Source organism: Chelonia mydas, chromosome 5 (assembly GCF_015237465.2).
Source record: "Chelonia mydas isolate rCheMyd1 chromosome 5, rCheMyd1.pri.v2, whole genome shotgun sequence".
Classification (NCBI taxonomy): Eukaryota; Metazoa; Chordata; order Testudines; family Cheloniidae; genus Chelonia; species Chelonia mydas.
In genome coordinates, this window is record NC_051245.2 from 60,515,433 (window position 1) to 60,536,212 (window position 20,780).

General features: G+C 41.2%; 1 protein-coding gene across 31 annotated transcripts in view; it reads left to right on the forward strand.

Moving 5' to 3' along the window:
• Positions 1-571: 571 nt before the first annotated feature.
• CAST (calpastatin) overlaps positions 572-20,780 on the forward strand; it is a 107,191-nt gene continuing 86,982 nt past the window's right edge. For 3 of the 31 annotated variants that reach the window (XM_037903274.2, XM_043546736.1, XM_043546730.1), the window contains exons 1-3: positions 700-932; positions 4,210-4,275; positions 13,606-13,677. In XM_037903274.2, coding sequence (XP_037759202.1) covers positions 858-932; positions 4,210-4,275; positions 13,606-13,677 — 213 coding nt within the window. In that variant the 5' untranslated portion in view covers positions 700-857. Of the gene's footprint in view, positions 933-1,249; positions 1,596-4,209; positions 4,276-13,605; positions 13,678-20,780 lie in introns of those variants that run through there. The other 28 variants (XM_037903280.2, XM_043546734.1, XM_037903278.2 and 25 more) reach the window with 21 other exon arrangements.

A 20,780-nucleotide genomic window follows, 5' to 3' on the forward strand; every position in this document is an offset into this window, starting at 1 on the left:
TGTGGCTGATCTGGTTAGGTCCTGTGATGGTGTCGCTGGTGTAGATATGTGGGCAGAGTTGGCATCGAGGTTTGTTGCATGGACTAGCCACAGGACTCTGTCGCTTTTACAGATCCAGACTAACAGGGTTACCCTTCTGATACTTGATACCTTAAATGGTAACTTTTTCCCCTGTGTTTTTCTCAAAGCCTCAAAAAAAGTTCCAGTTTGGTTTGAGTTTTGGGCAAAGATCCAGGTTTGCTCAGATTTTAAGTTAATTTGCTCCCTAAAACTGACAGGAGAAATAAATGTTGGATGGCTAATTTTTTCAGGCAATCGGTTTTGTTACAAGGAGCCAAACAGTGATTACAGGAGATACGCCTAAACCAAAACTATGGATCTGATCCAAACCCCACTGAGTCCTGCAAAGTGTTCTGCTCTGACTTTGAATTTTATGGCTCTCCCCACTGTAGTTTCTTATTAAAGAAAGGAAAACAAATCTCAGGCTCAGCTGTGAAGCCTAAAGGACACAAGAGGGCCACGCCCAGGCCTCATTCTGCAAGTAAGCCTGCAAGGTATGTCCTGGCAAGCAGCAAAACCACCACCAAACATCTTCCAGTCAGCCCTCCCCTCCTTCTCAGCAAACACTGAGCCCAGCGGGGATGAGCGGGGCAGAGGAGTGGTGCCGTTAGAGCAGCTGGTCCAGTAGTCGAGGCTGCAGGAAGAGGAGGGACTTGCGGGGTTGCAGCCTAGAGTTGGCTCTGGCTCCATCAGAAAAGCTGCTTCGCAGTTACATGTAACCTGCCCCCCTCTCCCTGCCCGTTACATCGCCCCGTAAACGCTGCGCGGAGAGGCGCCGAGCGAGGAGCCGCCGCGCCATGTCTCAGCCACATAAAGGGAAGAAGTCCTCCTCCTCCAAGCCTGCGGGGGCTGCAGGCAAGGGGAGCAGAGCGGTAAGTGTCGGAACCAGGGCGCGGGGCTAGGGCGGCGCCCAAAGCTCCGCTGCGCCAGGGCTCCGGGCGGCCAGCTGGGCTTCCTGCCTGTGTCAGGGCAGAGGAATGCGCCAGCGCCGCCCGCAAGAGGGGAGCGGCCCCAGCGCGGGGCTAGCGGAGCGGGACTGTCCGGCTCAGCCCCGCCGCGGCCCAGAGGCGGCGGGGGGGAACGGCCCAGCGCGGCCCCGCTCCGGGCCATCGGGGGGCGGGCGGTGACAGCCCAGCGCGGCCCCGCTCCGGGCCATCGGGGGACGGGCGGTGACAGCCCAGCCCAGCGCAGCCCTTTCCCGCGGCCTGATACAGGGCAGAGCCGGTGCAGTGGGGGTCGCGTTGCGATCTGCCCCGCAGTCCCTAAAGCCCTGGGGACTGGGAGGGGCGCAGCCGAGGCCGCGCCAACAGCCCTTCCCGCCTCCGCCCGCCCCTGCCCTGCGGCGGTGGCACACCCAGCCTGGAGCGCCAGCTCCGCCTCGCTGCCAAAGCGCCGCCCGCCCCAGGGGCAGGGGCAGGGTCTACCGCCCTGAGCCTGGGCGCTTAGAAACGCTCAGCGGTGCTTGGAGGGGGAGGATTATTTTAAAGGAGGAACACGTTCCGGCCATGGCTTTTGCAAGCTGGTGGAATGCGACGGTAAATATAGCCAGCTCTGCTACTGACAGAGTGGATTTTAATCTCTTGGGTTGGGTGTGTGGCTCTTGCCAGCGACTGTATCAATAAGGGAGTAGAGAATGGGAGAGCATGCATCCCCTGTGTAACTCTAATGCATTCAGTAAAATTAGAGGGGCGTGAATTTGCCCCACCTTCCATTTGGGGAAACTCACCCTGCTCTGGTATGTGTGCCCTTACAGTCTAGCTCACTTTTGTAACTTGGATATGTTATATTCCACGTTTTAAAAGGTAGCTACTTATTTAAAGTATTTGGGACCGCAGGAGAAGGAATGAGGAAGCAACTGTCAGCTATATCAAGATAAAACTATGGCGAATTCACTATACTGTGAATTCAGATTAAGTTAGACGCTGGGGAATTGGTTATGTTGTTCAGGAGACTATTTAGTAAATAATGAATGGATCAAGTAACTAAAGTGCTTAGTATGTTCAACTTAAATTAGTAAACAGTAATACTTTTGTATAAAGATGCGATTTGATACTTTGAAATTTTTAAGTTGATGTTATTTTACTATGAAATATTGTCCAGTCATATTTTCTCTAAATAATCCATTAAAATACATGCATTGCAGTTTCAGAGGGACTTCCATAAACTCTTTAGTGAAGATGATACATTAAAAATTAGCTTTGTGGATGTTGTTGCTTATTTTCACAACCTCCTGGAAAAAATACAGGCCCTTTTACATATGATAATTCATTTATCCTTTAACCAAAACAGGGATGTGATCTGAAAGGAAATCTAATAAGTGATGGATTGATTATTTTTTTTTTTAAAGGCTAAGTTTATTTTGGACTCTTTCTTTCCCACTCTGAATAGAGTCCTAGTTGGTACAAGTTTTCATAAAATTGTTCTTAGCTGCAGGTATTTTTTTGAATTAACTTGTTTGAACCTCCCTAAGTAAACCATGGTTCTTTGATGGAATTTGGCAGTTTAGCTATACTTGAGGTACCAAAGATTAGTTTTAGCTAACCTTTATGTGCATGTTTTTTAGCAAGTCTGGTCTTTCCACATAATGTGTTAGTCATATAGGGAAGCAGTTTGATTTTATGTGTTACAGTGAAATCATAAAATGATAAAGTACATAGGTTCTGATTATAGTATTTGCATGCCCCCGGTTTACAACACCAAAATATACTTTATATAAGGTGACTTTGTCTCACCAAAAATTCAGTTCTCTGAATCAATTAAATTGCTAAATTTATACATAGATATGAGAAATCCATGACATTGCTAATCCTGATTTACATCAGATCTGCTCTGTAGAAAGTTTGCTGAAACATAAATAATTTAATTATACAACTTCAGTCACCGTTCTAAGTCAAAACTTAAATCCATTATTCAGAGTTGATGAATGGTCTTTCTATACATAATTAGAAATGTGAGTTCCATGGAATTGTTAGTTGTACTGTCAGGCACCTGAGGGTTGGACGTTACAGCTGTAAGTATTGCACCAAGTTTGTGCCAATACTAGCTTGATGCAGTGAAGGTCTTTCATTAAAGTATAAAGAATGACAGGTTCTGGAAACAATGTAATACAAACTGAGCATGTGTTTTGGGACAGAAAAAACACTCATACTTCTACTCAATTGGAAACCAGTCATTATTAGTATCCCAGAACCCTCTGGAGATTCCAACCAAGATCAGAGTCTTAGGCCTGGTCTGAACTTAAAGTTTGGGTCAAAATGGTTATATTGCTCCAGGGTGTGAAAAATCCACCCCCCTGAGCGATGTAGGTAAGCCTCTCTAACCTCCAGTGTAGATGCAGCTAGATCAATGGCAGAATGCTTCCATTGACCTAGGTAGCGTTGTCTGGGGAGGATGTGTTCCTAGAGTGACAGGAACAAAAATCGTGTCGGCATAGGCTATGTCTAAAATGTGAGGTTATGTTGGTATAGCGCTGGCACCATAGCTGTGAAGATATAGGCCCTGCAGTGTAGAGATGGCCCTGTTGTACAAAGTATTGTACAAACACACAGCTTTAAACTGTGACAGGGATTGTTGGTCATATACCAGCAGTATAACTGCTGGGCCTGGTGAAAACTTGGATGGAATGCCTCCCAGGAAAACTTAGGTGTTGGAAGTAGTGTTCATGATTCAGTGAGTAGTGCTACTCTCTCTAAGCACCCTGTCCGACGTCTACTGAAGTCAGTGGGAGTTAGATGAGGACTTAAAGCAATACTGAATCAAAGACCAAAATAGAGTTAAGGAGCATTGAGTTGCTGGAGGAGGAGCTATAAAACAGGTATTTGAATGTCTTGTAGCACTTTTCACAAGAGCCCTAGTGTTAAGCCTACTGTTATGGCCAGATTCCACCACTGAAAATAATTATTCTGTCTGCCTGAATTCTGCCTATGATTTCATTTGAAGTTATGCTTCATGTCTCCTAAAAACTTTATCTGTTGTCTACTGGTGATGAAGAATAATTGTCATGCTTCACTCTGTGGAAATCTTGATTACAGTGAATGATGTGGTCCCGACGTGTACTATCTGTAAGGCATTTGAGATTCTCTTTATATAGAAGATGGGGTATAAGATTTAGTTATTAATCTGATTAATGTCTTTTTTTTATTCTTACAGCATGGTGACAAGAAAAGTGGAGCATCTTCTAAACCTGGAGATAAAAAAGGATCAGAAGCCACAGAGGTAAATAAATGCAAAGCACTGTATTATATTAAAATGAACTTCATCATGTACAATTATATAGTAGAGAATATCTGCTCATTCTGTGGTAATTTTTATGGTTGTTTTTAAACAGCAAAGTAGTAGCTTGAAGACAACTGACTGGTGGTGTTCACTAATAGCATTTATTTTCCAAAAAAATTATAAATCTATCTTGTGCTGTTCAATTTTATGTGAAAAGAGCTCTGCTCTGATTCCCAGGTCACTTCAAATCTGCATGTTGGCAGGAGTGGAGAATCTGGGTCCACGTATTTATTTTAGAAGGGCACCCAACCTCTATAAATGCTACTTTATCTGGAATTGGTATTTGTAATTCAGCAGTCCAGACAGGGCTCTAAGATTGAGTTTAGGGCCAGGAGCCAAGAACTCCTGTTGCCTAATCCTGGCTGTGCCACTGTGTGGCATATTTTGTTCTATTTCACTTAGAAAAATCCATGGAAGCTAATGCTGCTGGGAGCAGCATTAACTGTCACTAGGCACTTTGTGTCTGCTATTGCTAGTGCCAGAGGCGGCTGTGGAGGAGCTAAGGGCAGCACAGCAACCAAGCCAGGCTTGTGTGTGGAGGACACTACGCATGCTGGGCAGACTGTCTGTGGATTTGAATAAGAGTGTTTTTAACAGTATTCTGAATGCTGATAAATTGGGAAATGCCCGTAGAGTGCTTTTTAAAAGACAGATTTTTAAACTTATATCTAACTAGCCTTCTGGATCACACCAAATACTTCTCCTAATGAAATTCATGTAATACCAAACATATTATAATACACATACTGTACCTCTCTATTAATTCAAAAGATCTGAAAACTGAAATTTCAGTCATACTAGTGATTGTGTTGGTTAAATCTCAGTGGTGCCTTTGACACTTCCCAGATGAATGGTAATTTGCCTGTAACATGAGGCCTTCTCTCTTAACCATCTGGCTAAAACCAGTTTAAGTAAATATGACGCTGCCTGAAGGAACAATGGTTACTATAATACGCCCTCTCTGATTCTGTCTGCACGCTCCTTTTTGTGCCCAAATTTTTCCAGCCTACCTTGAATAAAGGTAAAGGTTGTTATGCTCGCAACTTGTAATGCCTGAATCATTGTTTATAGCTAGTGCTGTGTTGCCAAACCTAAACGGTTTGGTGTGATGTGGGTTATCTCAAATTACCTTTTTCTTTTTTTAACTTGTAAGAGTGCTTTAGTTTACAACTCAAAACAGTTTGACCATGAACGTTTGTCTATGCAAGGAAGTGATCAAAAGTGACACCAGGGTTCTCCAACACAAGAATTACCCTAAAAGAGGAAAAATTGTAATTATAAAATTAAAACAGTCTGATTTGTAAGAAGAGGGTGCTCTGTTCTAGTGTCAGTGCTCCCTCTACAGAAGGGAGGTGGTATATACATTCCATAATAACTTACTAAAGAAATAAACGCAGCATAATGAAATTAACTGTATAAAGGACATACTAATTTTGAATGAGTGCCATATTGTAAGAGAGATCCTTTGGCCAAGAATGCCCATGTACACTTCAGTTTGTCTCCATCAGAATCTCTACCTAACCTCTTGCATGAACTCATCTACTTTAAGAATGTACAACAGCTTATTGTCAGCAAGCAGATATGCCTGACCTTAAACTTATAACTGCCACTTTCCAGGCTATAGTATAGCTACTTCTGCATTCTCATTTGTAAGTTCTTGCTTCAGCAGCATCAAGGTGCTTATTTTACTTAGAGCAATGAGCCTCAAGTCTGGGGAAAAGAGGATGTGCTTATCACATCCAAGGCAAAACAGGTGAGAATCAGTTTATGGGGTTTTCTTTGGAGGCTAATTTAAACTTGTTTATGCTGTTATCAAATGCCTACTTTGTAAAATTACCTAGGGCAAAGTGTTGTCTCCCTGATCCTCTGCATTAAGTGTATCAGACTAGCATGTTGTCAAATGCTAATTAGTGTTAGGATCAGTCCTCTTTCTGGTTCTTGATTCCTTTATAACTGGTAAGTATCAGTCACAAGAATAGAGAGATTCATAGATAAGTTTATTACAGTTTTTGACACTTAAAACTACTGTTAAATAAAAAAACATCAAGAGAGACGAGAAACAACAGAAGGAACAGTTACATCTAATACTTTCTATACAGGAAAAGCTACTGAAAAAGCTACTGAAAAATAACTCATTGTGAAACATAAGTTAGCCCTTGTTTACAACTGAATTATATACAGTATAATTTGGATAGACTCTTGGATCCCCTAAAGTCCTTCCCTACTGTGCCTCCATGGGTGACTTAGGCAAGTGCTCTTCCTTTCTTGCTTGGTTTCAGGAAGGAATTGTGCAGCCTGGAAACCCAGTTGTCCCTTTTCTCTAGGCTTTACAGCAGGGATCGGCAACCTTTGGCACATGGCACGCCAGGGTAAGCCCCCTGGTGGGCCGGGCCGGTTTGTTTACCTGGTACGTCTGTGGGTTTGGCCAATTGCATCTCTCACTGGCTGCAGTTCGCCGTTCCAGGCCAATAGGGGCTGCGGGAAGCGGCGCAGGCTGAGGGATGTGGGGGCTTACCCTGGTGGGCTGCATGCCAAAGGTTGCCGATCCTTGCTTTACAGGATAGTTTAGGTTTTTCCTTTACCGTATCCTTCCACCTCCTCAGTGAGCTGAACCCATCTTTTCAGCTTGATGCCAAATTCCCCTGCTTAGGTGTTACTCTTAATTTAGAAAAAATGATTTCTTGGTGCTAATGATGGGCGTTGAGAGCCTGCAATTTGAAGTTTGGCATTCCTGTTTCTCGGTTCCTGCTGAAAAGATCTATTTCTAGCTAGCTAAGACTCTGTAGAAGGCTATTATTAAACTTCTTATTCTGAGAAAACATTGTGCAGGTTTTGGACCGTAACCCTGGTGGGTGTGTATCTTCTTCTGAGACTTCAGGGTGGAATTATGTGTTGCAACAGTGAGTGGCTCAGACCTAACTTTGAGGCTTTAATTACATGAAAATTACATGAACAGCACCAGAATCCACAAAGCGAAGTTAGGCACTTTATACGATGAATGGGGACAGATAGACATTTTGGAATGTGATCCATAAAAACCAGGACTCTTGGGGGAAGCAGCCTAAGGTAGCCAATAGGAGATACTGACCAGAGGGGAGTGTGTGCTAAGCCCTGCCCCTGTCTCAGAGATGGGCACCTTTGTCTGTGCTTCAGGGAGGTGCCTAGAGATCCACAGACAGGAACCAGCTGCCTGGAATCAGGCAGTATAGGCACCTAAACTGCTTTCTGAAGGAGTGAGTTGGCTGCCTGTCTCACTCAGTCCTGGTGGTGGTAGGACCGTTGCCTACCTTATAGCTCTTAGCCCAATGGTTAGAGCATTCACCTGAGATGTGGGAGACCCAAGCTCAATTCCCTCCTTTCTGCCTGAAGGGGAGAAAGGATTTGAACAAGAGTCTTCCATATCTCAGGAGAGTGCTCTAACCAATGAGCTATGGGATATTGTGATGTGGGACTCCCTCAGTCTCCTGTTGAAGCTGTTGCTCTTTGGATAAATAATGAAAGAATGATTGGAGCAGGGGGACTGGACCCTGGATCTCCCTCCTCCCAGATTGGTGCCCTTACCATTGGAGTACAGAATCGTTCGTATTTACTCTCTCTTTCTCGCCAGTGACTGTTCCACTGTGGATAAATACCTAAAATGTCAAGGACTACATATTATTTTATTTAACCTGCTAAACAACTTTAGTTCTAGTATCAATAACCAATAATCAGTAACCTCTGAACTTCTGCAAATTAAAAAATAAAATTGGAACTAAGTAATAATCCAAATCATATGACCTACTTTCCAGGTTTCTTGTGGGCAATTATAGACTGAAAACTAGCTTTCAATGTTATATTACAGTAAAAAAGGCTAGTGCAGTTTGTGGGTTGCACATGCAGAGGTTTCATATCATGGAGAAGAATGTTAGTTAAACACATGTAGAATATTGTGTTTGGTTCTGGCTACCTCGTTATCAGAAAGACACTGGCAGAATACAGAGAGGCACAATGAAAATGATTGGGCGTCCTGAGGAATTGGTTTATGTTTAAAGAAGAATTTAAAAAATCACATATGTGTAATTTAGCTAAGCAGTAGCTGTAAGGGGATGTGATACTGCTTGAAAATTTCTGGGAACGTAAATGCCAAAGAGAGAGAGAGGAATTATTTAGAGTAGTAGAGGGTTTACTAGTAATTATGAGATAAAATTAAGAAAGGGACAGTTTAGCCTGAATATCAGGAAGATCTAACTATGAACTTTATTAAGGTATAAAATAATCTCCCAAGGAAATGAGTGGAAGCCCTTTCTTTTGGGACACTGAAAACTAGACTAGAAAAAATGTAGCAAATGTACTGTAGAGAGCAATTGGTAAGGCATAATCCCACGTAGGTGAGGCGGTACACTAGATGACTCTGTAAGACTTCCATTTTTAGCATTTTAATCCATGATCTTTTGGTGTTAATGGTGGGTGTTAAGAGCCTGCAGTTTGAGGATAATTCTTTTAATGATATTTCAGGTATGAGATAGTAGAGTGCTTCTGTAATTAGTCCATGACTGCATATATATAGACACCAGCTGAAATATACGCCTATAGCATAAGGAGGAAGAGAGCGTAGGTCTCTTTGCTGCTAATTTTATCAGGTCTCTGCCAGAGTTTGTTTGGGTCCCAGATTTTACAAGTTTTTTAAAACAGTAGGATGTATCTGTGTGATTGCATCATAAATGTTTTAAGACCACATTGAATAACTTAAAAATCCAAACAGTTCTTTAAGTGGAAGAACCCAGTGTCTTTGGAGCTTAAAAATTCAAGGATGAAATTCTGACTCCATTGAAGTCAATTGGAGTTTTGGCATTGACTTCAGTGAGGCCAGGATTTCACCACTGAACTCTTTACTGTACTGTGCTATGCCTGTAGCGTAGACAGCAGCTCAAGTGTGTGACTCTTCTTCATTAACAAACATTTTTCTTCCAATGTATGTTACCAGGTTGAGGCAACTGAGCTAAGTATAGTACCGCAGGCAACTAAGAAGCTAACTGAAGCAGGAACAACAAGCAGATGAGGCTAGTATCAGGATCCAGGGATATCCATTCTGCTCTGCTGTTTTCTTGTCCTTGAAGAAAATGGTGCAGAGCAGCCTTATTTCTCTCTTGCCTCCCCACCAGCCCAGACCTTCTCTCTCTCTCTCTGTCTCACCAACCCCTTCCCCACTAGCATCCACACTCTTTCTGCCTATCTTGCTCCTTTACTTCCTTCCCTCCGGGCAGAACCTGCACTCACTGTAGTTTCCTCTCTCCTGCAGCTCTTTCTGAAGGGGAGGGGAGTTGGAAACCTGCAGTGCCTGGAACTTTTGCTTGGTCCCTGCTGCAACCAGTGGGCCTCCAGGAGCTCTGTGGGGCAAAGAGGGAGTGTGCCACTCTATTCCTCTTTGTATATGCGCCCTTACATGGCTGGCCAGCATGTGTAACTTCTGTTAGTGCTAAATGGAGTGCATCAAAAGGTGAATATGCAAGTCAGGTATATGCACTTTACTGGTTAGTCTAGCTGTATGTTAGATTTTTAAAGGGTTTAGAGTGTTCTCCATTCATTTTAAATTTTAGATTGTAATCCAGCAAGGTGCTGAATAGAGTCAGATGGTGGAAAAAATGGGACAAAAAAGTCACAAAAAAAGTTTGAAAAAACTTCGACCAACTCTAGTGCTGAGTAAAATGAACGAACTCCTGTTGACTTACAATGGAGGTGGGCATCCATCACCTTGCACGATCAGGTACTTAGGATCATATTATAGCCGCTCATGTAAAATTTTGTGTGCAAGAAATATAGTGGTGCCGTTTGGCTGAATATGCAATGTTAGAAATATCCTCTACCTCTGGATCCCCCATGTTAGGTGAACTTTTGCAGTAGCTCAAAATACCAAAGCATTCCCAAGAATGTTGTACCTTTGTCAAAAGGGGTTACCCTGTTGATGTTTTTGAAAGGTTATGTTTTTGTTTTAAAAAATGTTTTTAAATCAATACATTGGATACTTGACTTCAAATTTAGGATAAAATGCAGCTAGTCTAATATTTCAGAAGTAAGTTCCAAATATACAGTAATAGAGCATCATATCATGCAAGTCTTTTGAGATCCTCCAACTGAATTCATCAGGGAATTCTCTTAAAAAATCTGTCAAGATTAGAGTATACTTAGAAAGTTGTACCTGGGGAAGGAAATTAGTGGCTTTTTATTGTGGTAGGAACTCAAGAATAGAGGTGATATGTCTGATGTGTCTGTTGATTTTCCAGCCTCTAATCACAATCATCAGAATGCTGATTCCGATCTTGCGTATCCAGTTGCCAATTGCGAGTAACTCCATTGAAAATCCCGGATGCATTTCTTTTTAAAAGAATGAAAAGATTAATGCTTTTTAAGCTAGTTAAACTGTTATACTGTATAGTGAATTTTAAGAGATTGAAGCTGACAGTGTCCCTTTAAAATGTCCCTGATGCTGTAGAAGTGCTCAGTACCTACTGAAGTCAGTGGATGTTGAGAGCATTCAGCAACATTTCTTATCCTAGGATGGCAATAAGAAAATTGGTGTCCGGATGTATAAAAAATATGTAAATCAGACACTGCACCGTTTCAGACTGACGTACATTTTGGTACATAATCACATTGTGTAATTCATTATGTTGATGCAAACAGATCATATCATCTCCTGTATTATTGCATGGTTAACATCTGGGTAATTTTTTTTCAGGTGCTCTGGCTGTGTGTGGAGTTGATTCACATGATTTGATTTACCTTGTTTTGTATAATTAACTATAAATTTTTTTTGGAAAAGACTAATCTAAAATAGAGTAGAGTATAGAAAGAGTAAATAGAGTAAAATATCACGCAAACTTCTGCTGTAATCCAAAGATCGAATCTGACCATCACCATGGCATCTGAGCATCTAACAAACGTATTAAAGTGAGCACGATTGTATTACAGCAGCAAACAGAGGCCCCAACGGATATGACAGTCCTGTTGTGCTAGACACCACATATAGCAAGAGGTAGTTCCTGCCCTGTAAAGTCTACAGTCTAGTGCTAGGTTTTCAAGAAGTTTAAACGAAATACCTGCTGCTAATAAGGAGCTGCTAAGGAGGAGCTCGGCTATTCAGGAGGGCCTCAGCTCTGTCCTCTGGATCAGGAGGAGCCAGTTGAGGTGATTCAGGCACTTGATAAGGATGCTCCCTGGGAGGCTTCCGTTGGAACTCTACCGGGCATGTCCCACTGGGCGGAGGCCCCAAGGCCGATCCAGGACATGCTGGAGGGATTAAATCTCCCAGTTTGCCTGTTGTGAAGGAAAAGGAGGTCTGGTCCTCTCTGCTGTCTGTGCTGCTGCCGTGACCTTCACCAGGAAAAGTGGCATAAAGGAAAAAAGAAGAAGAAGAGCTGCTGCTAATTCTAATTAGCTAATTAATTTAGTTTAAAGAGAGAACAACTGGAAATGGTCTTTGTTTTGAAAGGACACTAAGGTTAATTGGGATTAAAAAGTAATTTACTTTTGAAGTTGTTTTGTTGTAAATCTAAACTTCAGGATTTCCTTGAGGGTATTTAACAGTAATACAGCACTAAATTTCTTTTCCAAAATGAACATCAAATTTACTGTGTGTCCTAGCAACCAAATCTGTGCAGCCGTACTGTGACTGGATGCAATTTTTTAGGTGTCCAGCAAGGCACTGATCCTCTAAACACTTAAGCATGTAGTTAGCTTTATGAATGTGAGTTGTCCCAAATGTACAGGCATCGTCACACTAATGGTATTATTGGTTTTGGCACATGATACTGTGCTCATTTGGTTTTCATTATGCTAAATCCAAGCCTGAAATATTTGAAGAAAATACCATCAATTTCCTCCTGCACATACATTTTGGAAAATGTACTTGTGGGCCACACTTCAATGAAGTAGTATGTATATATCTGTGAACAGAGTATTGCCCTTTGTACTGGTTCACTAGCTGAAGTTCAGCTGCAGAAGGGCCGCTTTAGTCTTTGTAATTTCAAATTTTGTTTGTGTGGGAGAAATTCTCTCCGTTCATATTGTGTTTTGGAGCTAAAGTCAGAGGGAAAGAACATGATGTGGTGTTTATCTTTAAGAATGATATCTTTTGTTCGTGTTTGAGGCTACTGATCTATCACAGTCCCTTATGTCTGATGGGCTGAATATGGGTGTTTCTTCATTTTGTATAGTAATTTCCTTACCAGGCCGCTGCAGGAGCCTGGTAAGGAACCAGCAGCCTGCAGGCTTTTCTGTGTTTAGGGGATCATTCAAAATACTCTGCTGTAAAATCTCAGGAGTTCATATACCTGAGAGAGGTCTAAGTAGGTTTTCTCTATCTGTTTCTTCTGAAAGACAACATTTCTTTGCATCCATTGCTCAAGGTTGATTTTTCTAGCCACTTCTGATTTTTATCACAATTTCATTCCAGTTGTATACCAATGTAACTCCATTAGTATCATTGGCGTTACACTGACATGAAACTGCAGTCATGCAGAAATTAATTATTTGCTGTGTTTTTGTTCTATCTGCACACACATTTGTTTAATTTGAAAACTCTCAGTTCTACCTATCAGTATTTGTATGTGTATGCACCTCTTTGCCTCATTTCTCCCTCTCTGCACTTTGCACCATGTTGTTCACATGTCATCAAGAAGGGAAACTATTGCTGCATCCACAGTACTTTTTACGCAGATGCTTTTATAGGCTTTTCTGTTTTGAAGATAATTTCCTCCTGTATAATTTCTGTTCAATAATCTAAATGTGACGTGAAGGAACCAGGGCATGTTGCTAATGCAGGTTTAAAAAAAAAAAATATTTTTTTTTCAAGCTTGCACTGAATGTGTTTTGTTTTTAATTTAAAAAAATCAAGTTATCTGACTTCAGTTTACAGCAGTTACTCTTGAAGTATCATGAGATACAGATAACCAAAACGAGCACCTCAATTTTAGGAAATGGCATAGATTTATATATGATTTATAGAAGTATGAAAAATAATTCAGTCTGCAATAACTGCTCTGCTCACAAGAAAACCATCTCAAATGATCCTCTGGTGATCTGAATTATAACTCTGAAAACTGCTTCAGATGACTTGTAAAGCAGACACTGAATATAAATGAACTTGTTAGTATTTTGAATAAAATAGTCCAAGAAACAGAACCCTCAGAGAATCTTTTTTTAAATGAAGTATTTTGCTCCGCTTTACCAGTATATTCTGACATATTGTTCCCTCCCCTCCCTTTCTTTTGTATTTATGCTTTTATTTCACAGATGAAACCTGCAGGCACTAGTGCCAGTCAGCCTCCCAAAACACATACAAGTGGAGCAGCTTCCGCCAGTAAGGTAACTTGCATTTTTCAAAGATGATAAACTTGCGATAGGGATTAACAATAATTGCATCAATGAGAGTTATAATAAACCTCAATGTAGACTGGAGATTTAACAATATGACTTTATAAAAATGCATTTTTGTTTTAGTTTTAAAAATAGTTATTCCAAATTTTGGAATCTGTAGAATTAAGCTGTTTATCCTAATGTTGTCTGGGTTTTTTAAAATGTATTCTTTGTGGTTTAGGCCCAAATCCTCAAGGGCATTTAGGTGTCTAACTCACAATGATTTCAGTGTGAAATGGGTGCTTAAATACCTTTTGACGTTTTGAGAATCTGGATCTTAGCATAATGCAGATATAATATATGTTATCCAAAGCAGAATAGTCATATTTTCAGAAACAAACTCTGACATAACTGATGTCTGTTTTGTCGACTGAAATGCAATGATTTGCTTGAATAGATAAATATAATTTCCAAAGTATATTTAGGTACAATTTTCTTAACTTCATTAACAAAAATCAACTCAAACATTGAGGTCTTTGATCCAAAGCCCACTGATGTCAAAGGGAGTTCCTAAGTGAACTGAGTGATCTATTTAAAAAAAATAAAGACGAAGATAAGTCAAAATTTCTTAAAGCTATGAAGTGATAAATGTTGAAGTATCTCAGAAAAAAACACTGTATGAGTTAATTATACTTTGTATTAAGTGAAATAAAAGTTCCAATTCCAGAGCAAGTAGATGTGGTAGCTAACTTATACTTGCTGTTTCACTACAACACCACTTCAGTTTTTTTGTTTCTGAGGACCTCATAGCATTGTGCAAGCACTGAATTAGACCTCACTGCACCACTGTTAGGTAGACAAAGGATGTATAATGTAATTTCACCCACTACTCTGGGGTGGAAAGCAACTGCTATTAAACAGCACTCAATAACATTTCAGTTTAGGATAAGAAGTGAAGAATTCTCTTATTGAGCTGGAATTGCAGGCGCATGGAGGCAGAATGCCAGTGCCTACTAATAGTATGCCAGGACTTTAGTCCAGTATTGAGTCGAGAAATGCCACCAATACCATTTTGTTCAGCACCTATGTTCCTTGGAGGTCTCCCATCTATGGGTTAAATCCTGGCCCCAATGAAGTCAATGGCAACACTTACATTAACTTCAGTGGGCCCAGGATTGCACACCAAGTATGTGGTCTGATCCTGTGAGATCTGACAAGATCATAGCGCTGATAATTGTAATGATCTGATGGCTAAGTGCCAAAATAGAGGCCAATGTTAACAAATGATTTACAAATTGGAGTGTAAACTATAACGATGTGTAGTGCTAAGAAAAGCAATAGTGAGTGCAAGAGAAAAGAATCAGTGGTTTATAGCATGAAATAAAAGCAAAGCAATACATGGAAAATCGCCTTTAAACTCCCCTTTCATTTCTGTTCATGGCACCTTCATAAAGAGAATTAGGGACTACTGATTTCAGGAAGCTTGGCAGGTCCAGGATACTTTTTGTGGCGTAATAATTGGCTGGGAAGAGTCTGCAACCCAACATACAACTGAAAGCCATTAATTCCCCCCGAAAAGGAGGACTTGTGGCACCTTAGAGACTAACAAATTTATTAGAGCATAAGCTCTCATGAGCTATAGCTCACTTCATCGGATGCATACTCTGCTACTCTGAAACCTACCATTAATTCCCAAGAATTCCCCGCATTGAGTTCATTATTTGTGTTTTGAATAGAAACTAAACCATATGGGATGTGCATTTTTTATTTATTTATTTATATATATATTTTTATGGATCACTAGTTTTGTAGAATCTCTGAGATCTTTTCACTTCTGACTTCTGTTAGGTCATCGAGACCTTCTCCCTGCTCAGGCAGCATTATTTCCTGTTGTATTAGTTCTTTGTTTAGTTTAGTTTCAACCATCTCAAATGCTGGGCTTCTACCCCACTTTCCCAGAGAGATTTCTGTGCCTGATTGATCTGACTGACAGGAAGTGTTTCTGCTATCACGTTACATTTTCACATTCTTAACTTCATTCCATTGCAAAATAATAATAATACTTAATAATATTCCTGGCTATGTTCTTTTATTATCCTAAATTATTTTTCTTCCCGGGTGTTTTACATCCATTCAGTATTTGTAAACTCTTTCTTTGTCCGCCTCCTAATTGTGGCAAACTTAGAATTTACATATTTAGCTCCTTCAGTTTTTCTCATTAGTGTATTCCCTCATGAATCTCTAATAATTTTTGGGTTCTTCCTCTAACTTCCTTCCAGTTTTTCTACATCTTTCTGATGTAGGCTAAAACTGAATGCAGTATTCCATGTTTGGTTACACACACAATATAATGCTTCTGCATATGGATCCTCAGATTGCATTTATCTCATGCTGTGTATCTTATTGCAAACTCATTTCTAAGGGCGTGTCGACACTGCTATGCAGTTTGCGAATGTCAGTGAGCATCAAAGTGCTGTGCTGTAACTCTCCCATGTGGATGCTGTGGGCATGAGCTAAAGGTCCATTGTTCACACTAATTTATTTTTTAGACACCATATAACATGAATCTAATGTGATACCTGTGGTACCACACAAGACATTTCTCCCCCCTCCTCACAAACTGGCCATATTTATTATCTATTACCAGGTCTATGCTACCCTTTACTTCGGTATAACTTACGTCACTCAGGGGTGTGAATAAGCCACCCACGTGTGTGACATAAGTTACACCAACCTAAGTACCAGTGTGGACATCGCTATGTCGGCAGGAGAGCTTGTCTCATTGACATATCTACTGCATCTCGCGGAGGTGGATATATTACGCTGATGGGAGAGCTGTCTCCTGTCAGCATAGAGCATCTTCTCCAGACACATTACGCGGTGCAGCTGCATCGATGAAGCACTTCTAGTGTAGACTAGCCCTATGAACTTTGTTTATCAGCCAGTATTCAATTCATAGGTTAGTGCTCAAACAGCTTGTAGAGAAACTAATTTTATAGTCGAATTTCATGGGCTACTATATCAGATGCTTTTACTGATATCCAGATGTACCTACCACTTTTGGTACTTTATCTAATTTTGTATTTTTATCCATAAAGCCAATCTTGCTGCTTATTACTTTTGTTTCTCTTAAACTCTTAATGGTTAGTGATTTTGGGGAGGGAAGAGGGGTCTCAGTATTTTTCAATCCTTTTGCTAAGGATAGAAATCAAGTGTACAGGATGGTAATTGCCATGTGAATGTCTGACCCGTGCAACTTCGGCCTAGTCAGAAGCATCACTGTTCATTGCCTTCCTCTAGAGTTGGCCTTAATCGTGTTACAATTATTTTCATCATGATTTTTCCCGATAATAAGCTTATCCCTGTCTAACTATTCTGATCTGTAGAATCTCCTTTCTTCAGGACTGGTACAACCATTGCCTTTAGCGAGTTGTCCAGTAACTCCTTTTGCTCCCACACCTTTTAATGTATTTTTTCCTAATGCTTTGATAGCCCTTGTCCCACTGGCTTTTAGCAGCGCAGCTGTTATATTATCTATTCCTGCAGCTGTCCCATTTTTTAACTGCTTCACTGCTTTTTCTGTTTCCTCTGATGGCAGCTCAGTGCTGATATCCATTCTGCCTTGCAAGTTGCCCTGTTTATCCAGCACAGGGGTTGGCAAACTTTTTGGCCTGAGGGCCACATGGGGGTTCTGAAACTGTATGGAGGGCCGGGTAGGGAAGGCTGTGCCTCCCCAAACAGCCTGGCCCCTGCCCCCATCTGCCCCCTCCCACTTACTGCCCCCTGACTACCCCCCACCCCCTTACCATGCCGCGCAGAGCACCAGGACTGGCAGCCGCGCTGCCCAGCCAGAGCCAGCCATGCTGCCGTGCTGCCTGGCAGGAGCTCGCAACCCTGCCTCCCAGAGCACTGGCGGTTAGGCAGCGGGGGAGGGGGTTAGCCTCCCCGTCCGGGAGCTCAAGGGCCAGGCAGGATGGTCCTGCGGGCCGTAGTTTGCTCACCTCTGATCTAGCTTGTCTAAAATGCTTGCATCTGGATGAACTACAGGGTTCAGCTCTTTGTCAAAATGCTTCTTCCATGCTCCCAGCACATCTTCAACATTTGTTGTGTGTTCACGGGTAACCTTTCTTACTGCTAGCTAGCCTGATTGTGTTTCCATGCAACTTAACCTGATTGAATTGTATATATTCACATTTTCCATATATTCACATTTTCACATCTTACCTGCTTTTCCTCAATAACTATTTTAAAAATAAACTTTCATTACTTCCTAATAGGTCAGATTTCCCTTCTGTATTTATTGTTCCAGTTCATTAAGTCAGCAAACTTTGAGCCATTAACTTCAGTGCCTTCCTCTGTTAAAGCTAGATTACTTGGACATTATTAATGGGCCTTCTTTCTCTCATATTGTAGTACAGGTATAGATATCTTCTTTTCCCCCCCTCCACTCCCCTTTTTGACTCCTTTGGCTAACAATAACTCATTCTATTTTCCTGCCTTTTCCTCTCCCTGGAGTCCTTAAATGACTTTATGTATTTTGTTTGGTGTCCTTTCATCTTTTCCATTTACAATATAGGTTTTATTAACTTCTACCAGTTATTTTTAATTCAACCATATGACACCTCTCTGTTCCTTCCAGTCAGAGGAACTGTGTAGTGCCTCAGTTAATGAATCTCTTTGGATTCCACAGGCTTACTTTACAATGGTGAATGTTAATAATTCCTTTCAATGCACCTTCCCCAATAGATTTCTGAATAGCCGCCAAATGTGTTTTTCTAAAATTTTCTACCCAAGTTTTGCTACATTTGTGAACTCATTCCTTAGCAGAGTGAAATAAAGTAATTTAATGCTTTTATTCCAGTGTTTGCCGTCAATTCACTTTTGTTGATAAATAAGGCTAAGTTTTTGTCAGATATTTTTAGTAAAAGTCACAGGTACTAAACGAAAATTCACAGAAGCCCCTGACCTTCACAAAAAATATCTCTGACAAAGGGGGTAGGTGGGTTCAGCACCCTGCTGCTGTGGCTCCCGGGTCCCACACTGCTGTGGCTCCCGGGTCCCACACTGCTGCAGTGCATGGGAGCTCTGGGGTCCCCCTGCCCAAGAGGCTTGGCTGCTACAGGGTTCCCCACCCCCACCGGGCAGCTGCGGGCAGGGGACTGCAGGGTCCGTCAGCTCCCAGCCGCAGCAGGCAGTGGGGACTCCCTGCAGCTGTTGAGCCATGGTGGGCCGCAGGGCGACCCCCTGCACAGGCACCGGGGACTCCCCGCAGCTGCCCAGCCAAGGCAGAAAATGTCACGGAGGTCAATGAAAGTCATGGATTCCATGACCTAATTGTAGTCTTATTGATAAACAGTAGATTCAGATATCTTTTCTTCTGGTTGAGATGTCTGTTTGCCTGTGCTTTATGTCCAACCGATATCTGGGTAGTTAAAAATCCCCAAAGATTATGTATCCTATGATGTAGAACATCCCAAGCGTTGGTTCAGGAATATTTTGCTCTCCAGTCTTATTAGTCTGCAGCCAGTACATGTTCTCGCTTCCTTTTTTGTTTTTCATCCTTTGTATCCTAACTCAAAGAAATTCATAACCCTGTTCTTCATTGCCATACTATTGCTTATTGGGATAGCAGATGTTGTTTATCCATCTCTTCTGCTTTTTTCCTGTCTTATTAAAGTTGCATTTGGCTATAAAGTGTTGCTGCTTTGGCCAATTTTATTTTGTTCCTATGTTCTTGTGTTTTCTAAATGTATGTTAAAGGTGCCCAGAGTTTTGGACAAATTCACTTTGTGCAATTTGCATAAGACTGCACTCTAAACAAAGATTTTAATATTTCCATTACAAATAGATCTTCTTTGTTGCTTGCATTTTTATATAAATGTTTTTTGTTGTTTCTGGGACAAGGCTGTAGGGTATTTGGTGCTTCAGGTACAGAATTAATGAAAAAAGAAAAGGAGTACTTGTGGCACCTTAGAGACTAACACGTTTATTAGAGCATAAGCTTTCGTGAGCTACAGCTCACTTCAAAGTGAGCTGTAGCTCACAAAAGCTTATGCTCTAATAAACGTGTTAGTCTCTAAGGTGCCACAAGTACTCCTTTTCACAGATACAGACTAACACGGCTGCTACTCTGAAACCAGAGAACTAATGCTCTCTACAGTACCCATTTTAATAATTTAAATCTCCAATAGTCTATTCAATTTGCAGTTACCATTATGGAGAGCATTTCCTGACACTAATGAGTGGCTGAACAAGTTTGCCTTGGGCCTATAACTCAGCCGTGCATTAGGAGTTCATTATCGCCATTAGAAACTATACAAAGTATAAGGAAAAACTAAAGTAATTTCCTCTTCTATATGTTAAGTAAAAAGTTGGGCTACATAGTACCATGGATGTTGTGTTCTCTTTAGTGGTATAAATGTGCCAGTCCACTGTCCAGTGAGAAACCAGAATTTCAAGCTCAATGCTTATTCAGAATAAAATGTAACAACTGTTTTGTTGAGAGACAGTTCAATCCAATGAACTTTCTAGGACTGTTAAATTTTGTCAGGTGTAGTAATTGTGTTTGTATAGAACAGAGTTTCACCAATTTTGTATGTGATTAATTTGGCACTAGTACTCTTAATTTGCACTGGACACGAGTTAACTTCCATTGATGGCTACTGCACATTGTTTAAATAATCTGTCCATGCTGCTTTCATGGAACAAGCTCATTAGTAGTTATTAAAACCTGAAACTGTACTGGAGAATCAAACTATCCTCAGCCTTTATTTATGCAGAGCAAGATCTTCAATTCTGCTAGATGTAGTAAAAACTAACTATTACAATTATATTCTTCCTGTTTTTAAAATGGCAGAAACTCAGATATCTTTTTAGCATGTCAGTCATGTGAAACCCTATTCAATCCAGCACACTATCTAGCATACTGTTTTTAATGGCCATTTGAGTCCTAATGGATAAGGAGGCTGTTGCCTGACTGACCTCTCCACAAAAGGCCAACCTTTTTGTTTAAGAGCAGTGGCTGCTGGCCAGGAGCCCAGCTCTGAAGGCAGAGCCGCCACCCGCAGCAGCTCATAAGTAAGGATGGCATGGTATGGTATTGCCACCCTTAC